Genomic DNA, 21,234 nt, shown 5'->3' with positions numbered 1-21,234 from the left:
ATCGAAGAGATCCTGGTTTAGAATTTCACAATAGAAAAGAAACAGTGTAAAAATATTTTATTCTACTATGACACTTTCACAAAATTCATTCCTCTGCACGAACAACCCTCGTACTCTTCAAATCTTTGCGTAACACGTCCTGACGATGGAGAAGTGGGTATGATGGCATGTTGAGCACGCCACACGTATTAGATCGTGATTGAAGTCTTGCAAAGCCGTGCTCTCCCCAATCGGCGCCCCACGAATTCTTGATGGTTAGGAACTCTTCTCCCTCCCGCTTGCCCCATCCTACCGCCAGAACGGCGTGGTTCAGCGGTCTTGGAACATTTCCGCTGTGGAAAATGTTTTGGTTAAACCACGCGATACATGACTTTTATTGTGTTATATGGCCTGTACATACCAGCGTTCATCATAGTGTACACCTGAGGAGTAGGTGATGAAAGCCTTGTTAAGCCCATCTATGATCACGACGGTCGGCCCGTGCTGTTTTATCGCCACCTGTGATACATACCTTCAAGTAATACTAATTTATATATTATTACATATAGCGCTTAGTGCGATCAGTACGAATTAAAGAAAATTATAAAAACCTCAGTTTTATAAAGAAAATGATGAAACTTAAATTATTCATATAAAGGGCCGTTCTAGTAAGCAGCTTTGCTTTTTTGATATAATTTTTAAGTCATTGTCAATTTGCCATGGTAAAGCATTTTAGTCACCTTAAGTGCAGGTACACTGCGGCGTGTAACATTGACGTGGCCTGATATGCGGGTGACGGGCTGAACAGACTCTTCGAGGCACTTGTTGACTGAATCCGTGTAGGTGTATTCCTCATCTGCCCGAAGGCCGCGCTCCCTGGTGTAATCATATGCGTGAGAAGGCCAGGTACCCTTACATCCTCGCCCTCCAAAAGGATGTGCGCAGTCAACCAAGTTCTGTGGTGACAGTGGCACTAGCTGACCGGTACGCAACGCCAGAGATCCTTCGACCGCACCGCTTACTGCGAACGCCCAGCATGACTCGCAGTGCACTTGTCCTGTTTCACAAAAAAGCATCATGCACAGTTCACCTTCGACTGTTGCTTAGGGGGCGTCTGAAATGACACTTACGTTTGACGGGTGAGACGACTCCGCGGGGCCGCCAGTCAAATCTATCGGGAAGCCTTGGCTCACGGCGGCTTACTTCTCGCCTCGAGTACGGGAACGGTTCAGCGTTGTCAATGTCACCAGGATGTATCTCGACTCCGAGCATCTGTTGTAGCTCGGCATCGACACGATCGCAGAAGTTGTTTATACCATATCGAGCAGTGGAGCCTTGGCGATTAGCGGAGTTGATGAAACGTACGAATGTCACCATAGCGCTTTTGCGAACCGCCTCTTCACGAGCATCTTTATATACGCGCCCATATTTTGCCTTAAACCTGTAAATATAATTCTTTTCAACCACGCAAGGAATAGAAATCCTCATAGCATGCGCCCAGGAAACTTTTGGGCTTCTGGAAAGATGTAGGTTAGCTTAATTAGCCAGGAATTAATGAACACGCAGAAGACAGATAAGCTTCACTTACTTATCAAAGATTTGGTCGTAACGCGTGTCGCGCGCAGGCATTTGAGTAAACTCGCGCAGTGGCTCCAGACGTGCCAATTGTTCTGGTTTTACGTTATCCAACCTCTCGACGCGGTCACACAATTCCTCTGTGAATATGATCAATTAATTCTATATTCAATAGCGTATTTATTTAGAAGGATATTACATAATAGAGACTCCTTTTACTTTTATTGTATTTAATATGATAGACGGTTAATGGATTCAAATTTAAAAGGCAACACAATGATTTCTTATGAATGGCAATGATATTTAAGATTCAATTATTAATCACTAGACAGAGCTTTACCTATATTTGGTTTAAAGAAATCTTGTTCTATTTCGACGTGGTTAACAACCATGTATCTGTGTTGATAAAAATCGACATTTTCTCCTAGCAGAGAGCTATTCATAGTGACGGTGTATCTGTAAAAAATAAGTAAATACATACAGAACTACAGACATTATACACAACAGGGCAACACAACTTTTATAAACACGAGCATTTAAAGTTTTATTTAACAATTTCTTTTAAGTCTGTTGCTTAATATTTAAATTAAAGATATTATCTGACGATCTATTACAAAATCTCTTTCACAGTCAATATCTTCATCATGTTTTTAAGTCCCCCTAATCACATCCGTACAGAGCAGACACATTTCTTTTTCATGAATAATTTGTTTAGGTGATAACCCTTCATGTCTACAGAATATTTAAAAAAAAAATCTTTAGATAAATGTCTAACTGGATTGGCACTGTGTTTCCGGTTGTTGTGCGTGTCAAAAGCAGTTCATGTCGGGCTGTAAGCCTCTCCTTCTTTGCTGCGCCTAATTCTCCCTCTGCGCCTGCTACTATACGCCCCCACCGCTCTACTGGTACAGCGTTATTTTCTGTTTCTACGTAGCCTGTGAATTTAAAATAAAGGGTATTAGAATTGCCACTAAATTAATCTTTTGAAGAATAAAAATTTAAACCCACACCGAGGTATAGTATTCATAGTCTATTTCTCTTAGAAAAGTCAAACAGAATTAGTTCATGAATTTTTATTGAAATAGAAAATATCTGGGATGGTTAGCGTCTACAACGACTACTTGCATGCTGCATAGGAATTACTGAACCTTCATATAAAATACCTTCGAATTCGAACTGTCTTATGTCTGGGAGACCTGGTGGGATGCGGTCGGTCGGGGTAGCAGGGCTTGGCTCGGCGCGGGCGCAGCGACGAACGTTAGCTTCACTTGATCTATCTACAAGCACCTGCAAGTCATTATTACATCTCATTATAGTGTACATTTTATTATTGATTGCACATTAGAATTATGAGGATCAAAATACCTCAAATCGCTTCACTTTCCCCTCAGTGGAGAAGGTACGATAAGTGGCACTTGAACCATCATGAAATTCGACACGAGCTGCTTTGCTGCCGCCGTCAAACCTGCACATTTCAAAAAAGATGTAATAGCAGGGCAAGATGCTCACCCGATGTGAAGCGATACCGCCGCCCATGGACACTCACATTGCCAGAAGGTTCGCAAGTGCGTTGCCGGCCTTTCAAGAATTGGTACGCTCTTTTCTTGAAGGACCCTAAGTCGAATTGGTTCGGAAATACTTCAGTGGGCAGCTGGTTCCACATAGTGGTGGTGCGCGGCAAAAACTGCCTTAGAAAACGCTCAGTTGTGGAACGACGGACGTCGAGGTGATACGGATGGTATTTTGTATTTTGCCTTGACGTCCGATAATGAAACTCAGCTGCAGGTATTAGACCGAACAACTCTTGTGAACACTCTTCATGGTAAATGCGGAAGAAGATGCAAAGATATACCTACGCAACGCCAAGGGATCAAGCCGCACGGAAAGTGATTGGTCGTCGACGATTCGAACAGCTCTTCGTTGAATACGGTCAAGTGGAAGGAGCTGGTACTGGGGAGCTCCCGCCCAGAGGTGAGAACAGTATTCCATGTGGGGCCGAATTTGCGCTTTATAGAGTTGCAAGCGGTGGCCCGGAGTGAAGTACCGTCTCGCCTTGCTGAGCACACCAAGCTTTTTGGAGGCTAATTTAGCCTTCCCTTCCAAATGACCGCGAAACTGGACGTTATTTGATAAATGCTATCTTTTCTTGCACTACTGATAAAAAGACAGTCAGTTAAGACGCATTAGAGTGTCAGTAAGATTAAATTATTAATTAATTAAAATTTAACGGCGTTCTAAGGTGAAATTTACCTTTTAATTTACGTACCTCCTTTCTTAATTCCTTACAATTACAATGTTCCGTTTCCGACTACAATCTGACGCTTTTTGCTTTATCCATTATTGTATTATAATGTAATATCTTATTTCATAATCAATGATCATATTAAGATTTCAGATGATTATGTCCATATTTTATTTTTACTAGCTTATACCTTTGTTTTCTTTTGATGTCTTTGTTTATTTTTTCGCGTAGATTCCCTACCTTTTACTTGAGACTGGCATAAAGTTAAAACTACTGCTATAAATTAAAAAAAAATGTGTGCATGTACTAGTACACGTTATATGCAACTTGGTTAAATAAAGTTAAATTAGATAAAGTTTTTATTATCATAGACATGAATACAAATAATACAATTATTTGAGTTTAACTTATTACTACTAAGATTATTACTGAATTTTATTAATTGTAATAGAATTATTACTATCATTGTTATCGTTATTATATATTTTTACTTAACGGTAAACTTTTTTCCAACGCCGATAAAGAAGTTTCACTTTAAAAAAAGAGAAAGAGAGAGAGAAAAGTTTATTTATAGGAACCTTACTTACCAGAGCTTATAGCGTTCGGTATAGTCAGAACTCGGGACTCTAAGCTCAGCCTCAATTTGAAGAGAACTGGAGAAGCTAGGTTTTTGCGGATGAGAAACTGGGGCCGCCTGAGATGGTTGGTGAGCCTCAGGGGCTTGGGGCGATGGTCCGGCGTCCACCTGCCGTACTGTCTGGTCGTGTGCTGATAGCAATAAAGGCGGCAGATACGGTGCTCTTGGAGTCTGCGACAGGAATAACTGCACCAGCTCCTCTGACGTGACTAATAAACAAAAATACAATGGAGTATAATTTTATGTTAATATTTCATTAATTCTTTCATAAAAAATATTCACATAACTTACAGTTGGTCGTTAGGGGCGGGATGTTGAAGCCTTGGTCGATTTCCTTTGGTACCACATAGCCGGGGAACTCCAGTGGCACGGACTTGGATGTACCATGTGTTGGTGCTGTTTTTAAGATATAATATTTAAATTAAATATGAACCCTCAAAATATTATGTGATATAAGTTTCCTTACAGCTTGTTGTGAGTGGTAGGTTAGTTCGGTCAATTTCTTCAGGTTCTTCATAACCAGGGTCTAGCTGAGGTGTGTGATCTACAGGGGCTGCTTTTTCAGATGTTTGGCGGTGGATTGGCATCTGCAGTGCAGGTGCTCTACACTCTGGAAGAAGCATAATAATGTAAGCAGATTAAGATATCTTTAACCTTTTTGCTACTCAACTTTAAAATTGTACAACGAAACAAAACGCCACACCATATCAAACAACACAAACCTATATATAAGCAACCCAAGAAACGAACTTTCTTCGTCTAAAGCTTTTTCTCATTCCGAGGCCCTTTAATCTTTAACCACTTTCAACACAAGATTTTCACTAACATTTCAAAACTAAGCACATAAGGTACATTCACTAAAAATCTTAAACAACATCTTGTCAACCTGTTCTATGCTGATACATCTATGTTAAAAAAATTAAGAAATCATAAAGTAAAGAACATTTAATATGTCAAAAGGAAGAGACTCGCTGCCCACAACATAGGGAATCCTATTGTGAGGGCTAGGGCACTGTATTTAATCTAAATATCCTGTTATATAACAAAGTTTTTTCTTTTTTTCTAGATCATTTGCGGTACTGTACCTTAAGAGTTTCGTAGTCGTTCCTAGCCATCGTTTTAACTTTTATTTCTACGCTCCTATTTGATGAAAGAAAAGTATTTACCAGATTGCATAGGCACAGGTACAGGCAGCAACACAACTGGTATCGACCCTGCTGATGGGTTTGCTGTAACAAACATGCGATTATTAACTTCATGTTACTGAATTATTATCCAATTATACTCTAACCACTTACGTATAGGGATATTGATGCTAATGGGGTTTAGAAACCATGGTGACACTGCAGGCGATGTAGTAGCGTCAGCAAGAAACCCTGAAAATCGATTAAGAATATAATTAAAACCTTAAAATTCGTAGTACCTAACTAGAGAAACTATTATGTATAATTCGGTACTTGATCAATATGCTAATAGTAAGTATATAAAATTATATAACTAACCGTTATAATTTAAAGTTATTGAAAACTAGTTTTCTGTAAAAACAAAAAAATCTTCTACCTCATTACTGTGAAAACACACAAACAAACCTGTGGACTGAACCGGAGCGGAAACTGCAATATGGTTGTGAAGAGTTCCTGTTCTAGCTGCTAGTGGGCTCTCTGTGGCGCTGCGCTGCTCAGCAGAAATCCTAAGCCCAGAGGCAGGGCTTTTTGTCGTAGGTCTGAGACGGACACCCTCAACAAAGACACAAGCATACACGCACACTGTAACAAAATATATAATAAATTATAAAAAGCAAGTAAAAAAATCTCGGTACTCATTTCAAATAGGAAATCTTCATACAAAATGACTATCGCAAACAACACTTATTTTAAAACAAAATTTCGCAAATTAATTAGAAGTAGCCGGTCTAGCACTAGTTCCAGGCCCTTTTAACAACTAGGTAATCGTTAACTTCATAGTAAGCCTTTTTACACAGCTTCACTTTAATACATTTCTTAAATTTATTAAAATGCAGAGATAATAGAGCCTCTGGGATTTTATGAAAGAAAGCTACAGAACTAAGTCTTTTCGCCAATAATAAAATTTACATATCCTATACTATATCCACCCCAACTCATATGATACAATTCATTATATTATTTAATTAATTTAAAATTTACGTAATATGTCTTGTATCTTTTATCTAAATGCCGACTTATTTCGTTATAAATGTTAAACAGAGCTTAACAAAGTCATTAATTAATGTTAGTTTACATATCTGTTAGGTATACACAAAAAAAATCTTTTGATTGCTCTAATATTTAACAGCGTGTTGTTTTAAAGCTCTAATCATAACAGCCGCTGCCGCATCAAAGCTCTCAAGGCGATAAGGTTACATATTTCAATGTCACAATCTAAATGTCATCACATATATAAAAGGTAGCGAACTGACCTTGCAATATTTAAAGTGCCATATGTTCGTAAAAAAACTCCGATTCATAAATTATGAAAAGCTTAAGGATATAAAAATGTCATCTAAGTTTTAGCAGATCTCAAAAAATCTTCCGTTTGCGATTAGGTATTTAAAAAATTAAAATAATTTTAGCCTTTATCATATTATCAATTAAAGTCTCTAATTATACAAAATATTTGTATGACCGTTTTTGTTATAGTAAAATTGCGTAATAATAAAAATATTACCGCTCAATTTCAATTATTATCTATTTGTATATTTTTTGCTAAGAAAAATGCAAAATATAGAGAGAGGTGGAACCACTTGGAAGAGGTCTACAGGACAGGACACTTTATACGAGGTCCTTGGAAAAAATAATATTTCTGTATAAAATTTTAAGTGTGTTGTAATTCATCCATCTTTTGTAAAGATGGATGAATGTTTTAAGAAATAAATGAGGATTAATTATTATTACATTTTGCATCAAATTGTTATACTTAAATCGAAAAAAGTAACATGACGGGTAGATGCGATAAATTATTGATAAAGCACAAATATTATTAGCATTTAAAACTTTAATAAAACTAATATAAAAAGTTCGTAGCAACGAATATATCATACTATTATTAGAACCAAGAATTATTGTCTATATATTTCAACAAATTTAAATTAATTAAATGATTAATATATTTATTTATTCTTTCGCAATTAAAATATAGTACTTTAACTGTCCCTAATTAATAAAACACATTTGGAGGCTTTAAAAGTGATTAAGTATCGACAGATGACCAGTGTTTACTTTTCTAATCTCTGAGCTGTCTATGCGTAAAGAAAAACCATTAAAAAAATTGAAATGTTTGTAAATTACTATTTAACATGTAGTTATTACGGTAAAACATATATAAAAAGCAGGTTACAAAAGTTAGTAGTCAACGGGCTGCATTATCGCTAATAAGCGAATTCTTCCAGGCAAGTATGGAACAATAAAAACAGACACACTTACAGATAGTAAAGTACAAGAGGTGCATAAATAATTAATGAAAAAGAATTATAAGTAAAATCGAGAAAAATCTAAAAATAATAATAATAATAAGTAGAAAGAAAATGTTAAAGCCAATGCTGTATCTAGTCACAATATACATGAGGGAGAAGAAAAAATCATGAAAAAGAAGATTGTTAAATAAATTTGACTGACCTCGTCTGATATGAAGTGGAGGAGTTCCATAGCACGATACTTTGCACAGTAAAGGAGAAGTGATAAAATGGAGTATTTACAATTGCGCTAAACACTATTTCAAACAAAAATAGATACGCACCCGCTATTTGAGGTTAATCGTTATATATATATATATATTTATTCAGGATACGTTTTCAGTCGTTCAACAAATACATATTTTTATAGAATGCTATTCCAAACATAGCTCATAGAATTCCGATTTCCTGAAGATAACCTTCTCCGCGATTTCCCGATGGCGTCATTACAAATACAATTGTTACTCACAAAAAAAGAGAAGTTGGGTGGAAGAAGCCATACTGTCCACAGCCCTCAGTCACGCGGCTTCGGATGCGACTGTGTCGTCTTCAACGATACCAGATCAAAATTGACCCCACCTATCGTGACCTTCGAGACCGCGACATCTCCACGCGAATTACTTTTTAACTGTTAATAATATTTTTGACCACACAATTGATGTTCAGAATCGAAACACAATAAAGACCAAAGAAGTCGTAATGTTTATAATAAATGTTTTTGTGTCTTTGGTGTCTTATATGCCTGGATATATTTCATTATAAAGAAAGTATGGGACCAGGTATATACTCTCACCCTACAATTATTGTTTTACAGGAAACCAAACCTCTGTGTTATCGCCGACATGGGTTTACCATTCCAAAGAAACTCTTTACTAAAACTATAAAATATTTAAATTATAATTTAATAATATGCACTTGGTCAAAACATTATGACCTTCGCCAAGTTGAAAAAAGATTCGAGGGCTATTGATGTCAGTCGTTCTTCAATAGTATTTCAAAATTAATAGACGTAACCAATAACTTTGTACTATATGTACTACGTATAGATATTTGGTAACGTTTGATAACATACATGTAATGCGGTTGAAGCCGTTGCGACAGTGCCTCTAAGAACTCGTACTTTTTTAACAGACTCATTTCTTTTTGGTAATTGGTCGTAATATGTTTTTGGCATGATGACGAAATATATTGAAGTAGTTTTATTGTACTATTAAATTTACAACATTTTGTAACTTTAAATATTCACACGTACGAGGTTTCTGTTGTATATTGCACGGTGGATTGCAAAAGGATTATTGTTCATTGTAAAGTTCAATACATAACAAGCAGAAAATAATTGGACTACTTGACTCAATTATGACATTAAATATATTTATTTATATATATCTAACGCATTTTCTAAAGTATAAATTGCAATATATCTATTCTAAAGTATATGTCAATTACGGTAAACATAAATTTTCCAAAAAAAATCATAACAATGTTACACTTCCAACTACAAATAGTTATTAGCTTAACAATGTGCATTAGGCACCTGATAGACGTATGACAACGCATATATTTGAATTGATCAGAACATTACCGTATATATCAAGCTCTGAGTTAAGTAGTGTTTATCTGTTGTACAAGAACTCGAATTAGAGGTGTCTAAACTCGTAGGCTGTTATTCACAGATGTTTTGTGAAATTACCGGCAAATGAGGATTTTAAAAGTTGTCCTTTAGATCTCCAAAATACTATTACATACTAACCCAAAAAAATAAGTCTAATGTACGCTGTGAATATGACCTATATTAGTACTTTTTGCATTCATATAGAATTTTTATATGGTAATTCTCTAGAAATTCATCGAGCATGTTTTGTGTGCAATGATTAAAAGATTCTATTTCTAAGCGCGATCTACTTTCTAATACAGTATCGGAAAATACCGTGATGGAACCATCCAAATCATATAAAGGTTTGTATCCCATTCTATAGTTCGTTTTAACCATATTTTTCAGCTTCAAAAATCAATACCAATGCTAAGGTTCTAAGGTATTTAGTTGAAAGGCGTTATGAAATTATAATGATCGTTCATATTGTACAAAACACAGATGTGTATATAATTTGTATCATTTACACAATAACAGCCTACGGCAATACGAAACGAACTGTATCAAGCGGTCAAATAACTTAATGAACTTGTTTTAACCTTTACTAGATAACTTGTTCTATTTTATCTGCTTTTCACGTGTTAACGAATCTACTTTGTTAACTTATATAATATTTTTCATGAAAAATACAATATAAATATATTTTGCTACGAAACTTGTTTAGAACAATTATGTTTTTGGCATATTGATGAAAAGTTTTATTGAGCTATTAAATTTACATCTTTAAAGGTTATGTTGGTGTAATTTTAGAAATAAAAGTGACTAGGTAATTTTGTAACAAGTTTTAAAACATTCACACGTTTCTACGTGTTCTACGCTTAGGACGTTTTTTTAATTCAGTTTAAACAATTATTTATTGTCACTATGACGTGTCTTGTACGTTCCTAGCAAGTCCTCAACCTTCTCATCAAACTCCATCATTCAGTTCCACATGGACTGCTCTCCAGCTTCATAAACAGGACGCCATGAATCACGAAGCCGGTATAAATCATTATGCAGGGTATATTGTGAAACATAGATCATCATATGTTCATTAAGAAATATAGACTATTCGCATTAACCAACAAAATCATAAAACATGATGAAGCTTTCCTTAAGATATTGTAACATCAGTTATGAATAAAGTGATTTTTTTCGATAGTTAGGTGCCTATCTATCTGATTCGTAATTATATAAAATAATTTTTCTGTTTTTTCAAAGATGAAAAGCATTTGAAACAACATATTAGTAATGATGGTATATTAAATATGTATATTATGTTGTATTTACCTCGTACTAAAGCCAAAGGCCTATGACACTTAAAAGAAAGGTTTACAAACTCATGTATTCCCCCGTGACTTGCAAGCATGGACTTAATCCAACTCCTTACAAAATTATTTAATTTTGTAAGGTGTAATTAAAGTGTATGCCAAAATAAATTAAAACTAAGCATTGTACGTGTGAAATTATTTGGTAATGTTAAGTAAAGTAAATTTAGTTACACAGTGCGGGATACACGCAAAAGAAAGGAACAAATTGAAAATATAGAACAGAGTGGTACCCTCGAGATGAAGGAGAAGCAAAGGAAGGTAGGAGATCAACATAAGTGGATGGATAGTCGGGATATAATGGTACAGAATATCAAAGGACAGATTAATTCGGCGACATTTCGAGAAGGCAGTTGTCGAGAAATAAGCTGATTAGTGGTAAGTAATATTCGTAAACAATGCATAAAAAAACTCTAGGTATAGCTAATATAGATATACTCTAAGTACAGCATATAATATAAAGGCATATTTTATTTTTATATAGCCACATATGAAATTAATGATAACACTGAAATAAATGATTTAAAAATTATAAGACCAGCAACCATCCAATCATTAATCGCGGTAAATTTACATTACGAGTTTGTAAAGTATTCCACATATACGAACATAAAATATTTTACAAGAAAATCTAGTATTTTTTTAGTTTATTTATACATTTAACATATATGTGTGTGTAGTAATATATTTGATTGTAGATATAAGGCCGAAATAATTTATATAAAAATGAATCCTTATTTCACTTGGTCACGGCATAACGCTGGACTGATTTTGCTTATTTTTTGTTGTTGTGTTTGTTATTGCCAGGAGAAGCTTCTTATGAAAGAAAAAATAATAAAATAGAAAATTAAAGAACACTTAAATATATGTATATAAATATGGTGGCATATTAAGTAATCATTACTTTTGTTACGATAGCAATTTTTTTTCATTTCATTAAAACTTTTTGTTGTCGATAAATAAATCTCAAGGGCATTCGCTAATTGTTTGTGGCATTTGTCTTTTTTTTTTTTTCCCTTTCTTGGCCTGCACGGTTTGTGCGTCAGCCATGCAAAAAAGTTAGGAAGTGTGTTATTAGAGGCATTTGTCTTGAAAGTGATGTTTTGATAATGACAAGTTTTATGTCACCTGTTCCAGTGTCGGAATACCAACAAAACTACTTATTTATATACGCGCCAGAAAAACAAACAAAGAATTTTGTGAATCATAAAGCATTAGAATAATAAACACTTTGTTTCTGAAATATTTTTTTAAGTTAATTATACCTATTCGAAATCAATATTCATAGTTAAGACAGGACAACGTCTGTCGGGTCTGCTAGTTTTTTATGTATAATTACTTCCTTGTTCTCCAAAATAATGGTAACCATAAATAACGGCCAGCTCCTGATGTGTCTAGAAGGAAGGACTTAACATCAGGTGAGCCTCCTTACCGTTTGCCCCTTGTTATACATTTGCATGTCGGTGATTTTTTGCCTCAACGTGCCATTTTCCTTACGTGTCCCTACACCATACAAACCGTTGCGCATAGAAATAAAAGTCGGGATTCGAACGGACAACCTTAGGATTGAGTCATATGCTTGGCCGCTAGACTATGTATACGTACCTAATTCAAAAATTAAAGATAATCAATCTTGTGGGCAGAGCATCTTACGTACTTAAAGCTATGACTCCACAATTTCAATGTAAATCATCACCACTTAACTTTACATATGATTTGACCTATTCATAAACTTTAAGGTCAAAAAAACATAGTCATAATTCAATGTAATCCGAGTGTCAAGGTTACATTTAACAAGTCTCAGTATCCATCTCATTCGATGTATAATAAACTTTAATAAACGAAGAGCTATTTTTTTAATAGTCAGTCACTGATTTATAAATAATATCAACTCTCAAAGGTCAGCTTCCTAGAAAAACAAAATAAAACGCCACCCACATAGTCTACATAGGTAAGACTTGCGTGTGTAAAACAAAAAACTTGGCGATTAATTAGTGGCTGAGAGTTTATTGCCTGTTCTTCTCTTTCGTTCTATGCCTCTGATTTGAGAACTAGTAAATGTAAAATGAGAAGCATTTAATATGTTTTTCTTTTTTGACGTTCATAAGTGTGCATTGTGTTACCTATATAATATTAAGCGAGTTATGTAACCTAACGAAGAAGCGTAAATGTTAGCAATCAGTCAGTTAAGTAATAAATGTGCCCATGAGTTTTGCCCACTCGTTTCCGATAAGTTCCAGTAGGTGGACTACACATGTTCCTTATAGGTAACATAAATGTCACTCAGATTTAAGAACCCTTAATAAGCTCAAGTTTAAATCAAATAAGCCATTGACACCTAGCTTCATACAAAGAGTTTCATTTAACATATATTTGAACATCCCTCCACAATAGCCACCGAACTTAAGTAGTACAAATACTTTTTTCAAACATTTACAATAAAACAAAGCGATTTTGCTCTAAGGCAGGCTTATCTGTTTATTAAATCTGGGCAAGAATCCATTTCACAGCTTTGAAGTTAAAGTATGGTAATTTTGTTGTGTTTTTAGTTTAAATTTATTTACTGTTTAAGCTTTACAAGCTTACCTACCACTATCTTATTTTTTATATACGATAATTCTAGTGTCGATGTTCGATAATCTTCTTTAACGGCTGGACCGATACCCTGGATGGTTTAGATTCACAAATCGGTCCGGCAGATGGCGCTGCAGTCGGTATCTAGGTTATTTATCTATATGTCGCAGTAACGTAGTTAAATCAGAGAGTTAATTGAATTTCTAGACAGTTAATTAAAGATCGATATTCAATCAAGTCGCTATAGTTCCGTGAGACAAGTGAGTGAACGAAACGTTTAACGAGTTTCCTAAACGTTCCTAGGCAACAAGACTTATTCTTAACACCCCGTTTCACATTGTAACTGGATAATTAATACGAATATGGCGTGAAATTGAAAGAAGTTTTCAAAATAATATACATGTTCCAAATTCAAAATACAGTCAAAACCTGATATAGCGACATTGAAGGGACCGTATACTTGCCGACGTTATATCCGATAGTTGTTATAAGCAATACATAAGTATATACAAGTACAGTAGTTATATTAGTTGTGTAGTTATATTATCATAGGTATCTATCTAGAATAGGTTATGTATGTGAACTTGTTGTCAAATCAAATGTCAGAAAAGAAATGGAAATATTTATTAAGAAATAATTAGAATACAAAACGTACTTAGCTACTTACAGTACAGGTTATAAGACCACACTAGTTTTTAAAGTAATCAGTCATTTTAGTCTGTTATTTTTAGCCTAGTCTCAAATATTTTATTCCATTTTACGTTTCATACTCCTCAAGGTATGAGTATCATCAGTATTAAACTGGTCGTTAAAGGCAACAAATTTTTGCAAAACTGTTAAGTTACCGTTAAGAGCCTCGAAAATTGTTGATGGCTGAAACTGTTCTTCTGGGTCTTGCTGGTCTTCGTTTTCGTCGTCAGTGTTATGATTGTTACTTTCAGCTTCTGCAAGAATTTCTTCCTCAGTAGCTAAGGCGCACACAGCGACACTGTCATCTATTCCAATAAATTCCTCTATCTCAATTCTTTGTTCTGTAGCAGTAGATCTTTGCAACTGAGCAACCAATTCAGCAAGTGCTACGTTGTCATCTTCATCTGTAGATTGTATCATTCTTGCTAGCGGAATATCATCGTCGTTCTCCGCTTGTGATGGAGAGAGATCTTTGAAACCTGCATGGCGAAAGCAGTTGGCTATAGTGGTCTGTGTGACCTTTTCCCAAGCTCCCGATATCATTAGAATTGCATCCAGAACACTAAGACTTTTAGTATCTTTGCTGTTTTCAATATTCTGTATCATTTGTAGCACTTGAAGTTTTCTGTATTGTGTTTTTAAAGCTTTTATCACTCCTTGGTCCATGGGCTGTAAAACAGAGGTGACATTGGGCGGTAAAAACACAAGCCTTATGCATTTCAGATTGGAGACTACAGAATGAGCGGGACAGTTGTCTACTAGGAGAAGTATTTTGTTTCCTCCAGACTTCAATTCTGCATCCCAGATACGCAGCCATTTTTCAAAAATTTGCGATGTCATCCAGGACCTAGTGTTGTTTTCATAAGTTACAGGCAAAGATTGAAGAATGTTCTTAAAGCAACGCGGTTTTTTAGCTTTTCCTATCACCAAAAGTTTTCTTTTACATGAACCAGTCATGTTTGCCGCAACCAATACTGTAATTTTGTTTTGGACAACTTTCCGCCCTTGCATTCCTCGCCTTTGAATTTAAGTGTTTTGTCAGGGGTTAAATTGTAAAACAATCCTGTTTCATCAGCATTAAAGATTTCCTCTGGTGTGTATCCTTCGCATAGTGCAGGCCACTTATGAGAGAGCCACTCTTCAGACACTCCTTTAGAAACGCCAGCCGCTTCACCGCAAACTTTTCCTGCCACAATATTATGACGAGCACGAAAACGTTGTACCCAAGACGACGAACACTTAAAATTTTCCTTAGCCATAAGACGAGCAAAGTCATTGGCTTTTTGTTGCAGAATCAGACCACTTATTGTGACGTTGTTTGCCCTCTGATGTTTAAACCATGTTAATAAAGCATCTTCTATAGCTTTATGTTTACTTGTCCTTGCTCGTTTAAGTATTAAGGAGTTGTTTTCGAAAAGAACTTTTATTTTATCTCTATTCTTCCAAATCGTTGATATCGAAACTCCACATTCCGTTGCAATTTCACTATTTGACTCGCCATTTTCTAATCTCCATATGACATGAGATTTTTCTTCAATAGAAAACACTTTCCTCTTTTTTTGCGACATGATAACGCATAAATGCACGGTCTAATCAAAACCAGCACTTATAAATCAAGCTGTTACTCACGCAGTCATTTCGCGCACTAAACAATTGTAATTGTAAAATATGCAAGGTCAAATGGCCGGGAAGAGGTTCGGACGAGGTGGGAGAAAGTGCGTAGGTAATAATACGCCTAAATATTCCTTCAATGCTTATCAATAAGATTTAAAATCGTCCGTTTTGTTTTGTTTTGCCGGGACAAGAAGCGGTTGGTCGTTATAGTCGATGAATATCGATAAAGTTTCGTCGTTGTAAGCGATATGTCGCTGTATCCGATGTTGTTATAGGCGGTATGTTTGCTGAATAGTTTACTAGAGATTCGGGCAGGACCTTACAATCTGGCTGTAATAACCGATCGGTCGTTGTAAACGATGTCGTTATAATCGATTTCGACTGTAATTAAAAAGTTGAAAATAGTAACAGAACTTATTCCTTTTGATGTCTTTGCTTATTTCTTCTAGCGTGTAGTTTCCCAACCGTTTGCTTGAAAATGGCATAAAGTTAAAACTAGACGGACTAGACGGAAAAAACCTATGGGCTGGACTAGGTACAAAACGTGAAAGTAACATTTTTAACTATTAAGAGTACTATAGACTGAATCTTATTTAAAAATGCAAATGAATTGTAATAGACATCACATTTTATTACACTTTTCAAATAATGATTTATTGTATTACCAATTAACAATTTAGCATACATACATTTAACTTAATATTAATAAATTACTAGAATAGCAGTAAGTGCCATTCCAGATACTCCAGTGCTCCAATATCTAATAATAATAAGCTTCACAATACTTCTCTTATAATAAAGTAGGTAGTGGTGGCAGAAGGTATTATGTCATAGATTTTAAGACTCACCCTACAATTATTACCTTCACCATTTGAAGAAATTTTATTTTGTATAAATATTTTGCTGTATAAAGATTTGCAGAATAGACTGCATGACCAGGATGAGAGCACTCAAGACCAACATTGCTTAAAGCTACAAAATCTGCCAGCTTTATAATGAAACTGATAACATAATTGAATTACAATAACATGTAAAAATGTATACAGTAACAATAGTCATCGCCACCATGACACCACTCATTTACCCTATTAGGATGTCATGATGAGCGTTACATAATAACATAAAACTTGAAAGTTTAAATTGATTTACAAAACAAAAACTATACCATGCAAGCACTTGGCAAACACGCAATACTTTTAATGTACATTAAATTAAAACTTATTGTATAAACACATTATTACAGATAAATTTAATGAAGTACTATGAAGAACCATTTTAATGTGCTAAGGCGAGGGCTACCTGCGGTTGTTTCCGCGTTGGTGTCCCCGACCACGTACATAGGTTCGGTGTGGGTGCTTCCCAGGACCACTGTGCTCCGATGCTTGGTTATAACGGTCAGAAGCAGGTTGCACAGAAGCTGTAGGGGCTGCTACAGCAGGAGCAGCAGCTGGTGGTGTCGGAGCTGGTTGTGGCTCACTCATATTCACCTGTTCATTGAACAACATGCAGAACTCTCCAACTTTTTGGATATCACCTGACTTTCCTGAGTAGAGAGTCAAAGCCTGCCGCCACAGCGAGGCATAGCCGCGCGTGAGGCGCACGATGTCACCGGGCTGCAAAAGCGCACCCGGCTCGTCCCAGACGGACAGATTTACTGATGCACTCGCATCCGCCACGCGCAATGTGCGCACCTCGCGCGCCTCCTTCGTCAATGTCGGCGGGCCCACTTCCAGCACAATAAAAATTGCATTTATATTCTTCATATTGGGCTTCAAGTCTTTTATTTGCACATATTCTGCATTGCTGCTCATCTTATAAGTTAAACGCGAATGATTGGTGTTTCAAACTTAGCAACAAGTAGCTAAGTTATGTAGGCAATATATTTTTCTGTTCTCATTCCTAATCTCCAAAGTATTATTAAGAAATTTTAATTATACTCACAATGTGCAAGCTAAACAATGATCAAAATTAAAATTCAAAACCTTGTCAAATTTTGTCTAATGCTCAACGCTGACCAAGATACTTAAGGAGATGATGCCAGGGGTGCACTCAAAGATTTAGTAGAGGTAATAAAGCACTTGAACAAGTTTGAAGTCGAATAATGAAAAAAACAAGGTTACAAATTAAAATTTCTGACTTATAAACAAGGGAAGATTATTTAAAATTTAATACAACAAGCAAGTAGCCAAACAAGTAGCAACTGAGAAATGACAATTGACTAAAGTTTATATACCTTCTTAACATACTGTACTGTGTCATTTGTCATTCTTTATGTTTACATATTATGTGGTATAACGCTTCTCGCCACTCAAATGTTGTTTTGATTGCAAAAATCAAAATTAGGCTTGTTGAAATATATAATTTGATTGAAGTGCCAAAAAAAGGATTTGTCATTTAAAAAAAGGGAAGCGTTATAATACCTTACTCCTTCCGGAATATAAAATAACATAATATACCGGTATAACCTAAACCAGAATCAATACTATTACAATTACGTGCTTTATTTAGCACGATGTTTGGCGGAACAAATCCTAACAAGGATGTAGAAGTCGCATCACCGCCTGATGATACCGTCTCTGCGCTTAAATTTTCTCCTCCCTCAGTCCCACAGACATTCCTTGCTGCCGGTAGTTGGGATTGTCAGGTAACCTACAATGAAGTTATTTTTTATTTCGGTTATTTTTTTATTTATTAAAGTGGTTTTCTACAGGTCCGATGCTGGGAAGTGGAAGCTTCAGGCAAGACAGTACCAAAAGCTGCTCAGAGTATGGGCGGGCCAGTTTTGGATGTAGCATGGCATGATGTAGGTAACATGAAATGTGTTGGTGTTACTGCACATATTTATTTTGTTGATTAGTTTACATCCTTTAACCTTTATAGACCCTTGGTGCTGTAACAAGGATATTTCATCAATCATTTTCATAATTGTATTTTACAATTGTTTAGGTTGTTTTGTGTGAAACTAATGTATCTACTGAGTTCTTAATATTGCAGGATGGCTCAAAGATATTCATGGCATCAACGGATAAAAGTGTCAAATGCTGGGACCTGGCATCTAATGCTGCTGTACAGGTACTAATTTGTTTTCTATCTATGTTTTTCATCATGATCTGAAGAATAGATAAACAAATCTTGAAGTATAATATGTATTTTTTATGTAAATTATGTTTTTAGGTGGCAGCACATGATGCTCCTGTCAAAACTTGTCATTGGGTCAAAGCACCAAATTACACCTGTTTAATGACAGCCTCTTGGGACAAAACATTAAAGGTATGTCTGTTATTTCCAGTTTGAAAATTAATTTCTTTATGTCATTGTGATATAAATATACATAAATATGTTTCAGTTTTGGGATACACGCAGTTCAGTACCAATAATGTCATTAAATCTATCAGAGAGGTGCTATTGTGCAGATGTGGTAAGACTCTTACTATGCTTTATCTAATGTTTTGTTAGATTATTCCAATTTATATTTATTATTGTTATTGTTCAATAATGATTTAACATTATTAAACAAATAAATTAATGTTGTCAATTTTGTAAAGTTATTGACACTATAGAGGCGTTTGGAAACACAAACTTTAGCACATTATTCATAAGGTTCCTTATTAAGACATTTGATCCAGCCATGAAGTATTGAAAAACATGCTGTGAAATTGCATAGATTCCAAAAATCTGTTTCATAAATTACCTATTTATATACTAAACAAAGAATTCTCATTATTTGTATAAGGACTACCCAATGGCGGCAGTAGGACTTGCAGATCGCTCCATTTGTCTTTACTCATTAGAGGGAAAACCTGCAGAAGTAAAGCGTGTAGATTCACCTCTTAAGTACCAGCATCGTTGCCTTGCAATCTTCAAAGACAAGAAGACCCAGCAACCAACTGGTTTTGCTGTAGGCTCTGTAGAAGGCCGTGTTGCAATCCAGTATGTAAATCCTACAAACCCTAAAGATAACTTTACATTTAAATGCCATCGTTCATCTGGCACTAATAATGGTTATCAGGTAAGAGAAGTCTGTAAATTACTTAATTAATTATATGTAATTAGTTTTATTGTAAAACTCTTGGCTTAATAAATCTGCTATTATATAAATAACTGATTAACTGTATACTGACACAGTTATTCAGACTACATACCTAATGAAGTTTATTTTCAGTTATGATTGAAACTGCAACTTTAGGATGATGTAATAATAATAAATATTTCCAGGATATCTATGCAGTGAATGATATTGCATTCCATCCAGTGCATGGTACTCTGGCCACAGTTGGTTCTGATGGCTCCTTTTCTTTTTGGGACAAAGATGCGCGAACCAAGCTGAAGTCTTTTGAAGCACTAGACCAACCACTCACTAAGTGTGCATTCAACCACACTGGACAGATCTTTGCATATGCAATGGGTTATGACTGGTCTAAGGTACACAATTACACTAGATTATTATGTGATATTTTTTTAATAACAAATAAATTGTTGTAGTTTCACTTATAGTAAAATTTTAGTATTGAATTTTTCTTATTGTGACTGCTTAAAAAAAAGAATAAAAGGCGAAGCCAAGTAAACATACAAAGTGACTTGATTTCAAACCCATAAGATTACTTTAATAAAGTATGTGTCTGTGATACAGGGGCATGAAAGCTACAATCCATCCAAGAAGAACTTTATCTACTTGCGGCCTTCCTTTGATGACCTCAAGCCTCGTACTACCTGAACCAATAATTTGCATGTGCAGTGACATTATGAATGTGAATGTGTAGTGTATATTGTTATTTTTGGTTTATAAAATTTTTTGAATTAAAAATATTTTTTTAGGGCAATACATACTTTAAGTGAAAGTTTTTAATACCATATGTATTAGTTTTCCTTACCCTAAGTGGTTGTATTATAAGTTTATGAGAAAATTCAGCATTACAGCTTCTTTTAATAGGCACTTGTTTCGATAATAAAAAACATCGTTAAATAATGATTTTATTGATAAATAATGATCCTAACTTTGTAGCTATTAAAAACCTAATTGAATTTAATGGTGTTCTCCATGGTGGCCATGATCATCACCTCCAGTGAGCTTATTAAAGGCAACAGTGGCAATGGTTAGACCAAGACCCAGAGGGAACCCTCTGAAGAATAACTTGCGAGCTTTTAGCCATTTTGTACCAAATCCAGGATGATAACGCCAGGCCTCATTTCTAAAACATATTTGTGAGTTCAGCTATGATTACATTTTGCTTAAATATTACATTTAACTGTACAATACAAAGTAAATACTCTAATTTATAATATTATCTACCAAATTTACACAATAACAAACTATAATTGAAATATAAAATTACTTAATTTATCACATTAGGGCAATGATCATGTTCACGATAATAATGTAGCTGTGATAATTCTGCATCCTATAACAGGCAACGATGATATACATACGAGCACCAAAATTAAAAAAAAATCTGTTACGTTAAATATGGTATATTACCGAATCCATGGATCCTTCAG

The 21,234-nt window shown here is 35.1% G+C and overlaps 3 protein-coding genes across 3 annotated transcripts; 1 reads left to right on the top strand and 2 right to left on the bottom strand.

Annotated features, from left to right (window-relative positions):
* Positions 1–40: 40 nt before the first annotated feature.
* On the bottom strand, positions 41–8,461 carry LOC123707679. Its single transcript, XM_045657952.1, has 16 exons — positions 8,372–8,461; positions 6,023–6,199; positions 5,732–5,809; positions 5,600–5,662; positions 4,900–5,043; positions 4,725–4,829; positions 4,384–4,642; positions 2,920–3,019; positions 2,718–2,841; positions 2,330–2,489; positions 1,895–2,010; positions 1,568–1,694; positions 1,110–1,420; positions 720–1,036; positions 401–498; positions 41–332 (listed from the first exon to the last, which is right to left on the bottom strand). Exons 1-16 carry the CDS (start codon positions 8,400–8,402, stop codon positions 86–88), a joined length of 2,457 nt encoding a protein of 818 aa, XP_045513908.1. The 5' UTR covers positions 8,403–8,461; the 3' UTR covers positions 41–85.
* A 5,694-nt stretch (positions 8,462–14,155) lies between these two features.
* LOC123706628 (SOSS complex subunit B homolog) lies at positions 14,156–18,003 on the bottom strand. The gene has a single exon (XM_045655896.1). The coding sequence runs from the start codon at positions 17,547–17,549 to the stop codon at positions 17,034–17,036; it is 516 nt and encodes a 171-aa protein (XP_045511852.1). The 5' UTR covers positions 17,550–18,003; the 3' UTR covers positions 14,156–17,033.
* A 31-nt stretch (positions 18,004–18,034) lies between these two features.
* LOC123706627 (protein Rae1) lies at positions 18,035–20,701 on the top strand. Its single transcript, XM_045655895.1, has 8 exons — positions 18,035–18,382; positions 18,449–18,541; positions 18,733–18,810; positions 18,913–19,008; positions 19,085–19,156; positions 19,472–19,747; positions 19,954–20,160; positions 20,369–20,701. The coding sequence occupies exons 1-8, from the start codon at positions 18,251–18,253 to the stop codon at positions 20,450–20,452; spliced, it is 1,038 nt and encodes a 345-aa protein (XP_045511851.1). The 5' UTR covers positions 18,035–18,250; the 3' UTR covers positions 20,453–20,701.
* Positions 20,702–21,234: the final 533 nt, after the last annotated feature.

Source organism: Pieris brassicae, chromosome 3 (genome assembly GCF_905147105.1).
Source record: "Pieris brassicae chromosome 3, ilPieBrab1.1, whole genome shotgun sequence".
Classification (NCBI taxonomy): Eukaryota; Metazoa; Arthropoda; class Insecta; order Lepidoptera; family Pieridae; genus Pieris; species Pieris brassicae.
Note: the sequence above shows the minus strand (reverse complement) of the source record. Positions and strands in the feature narration are given on the sequence as shown.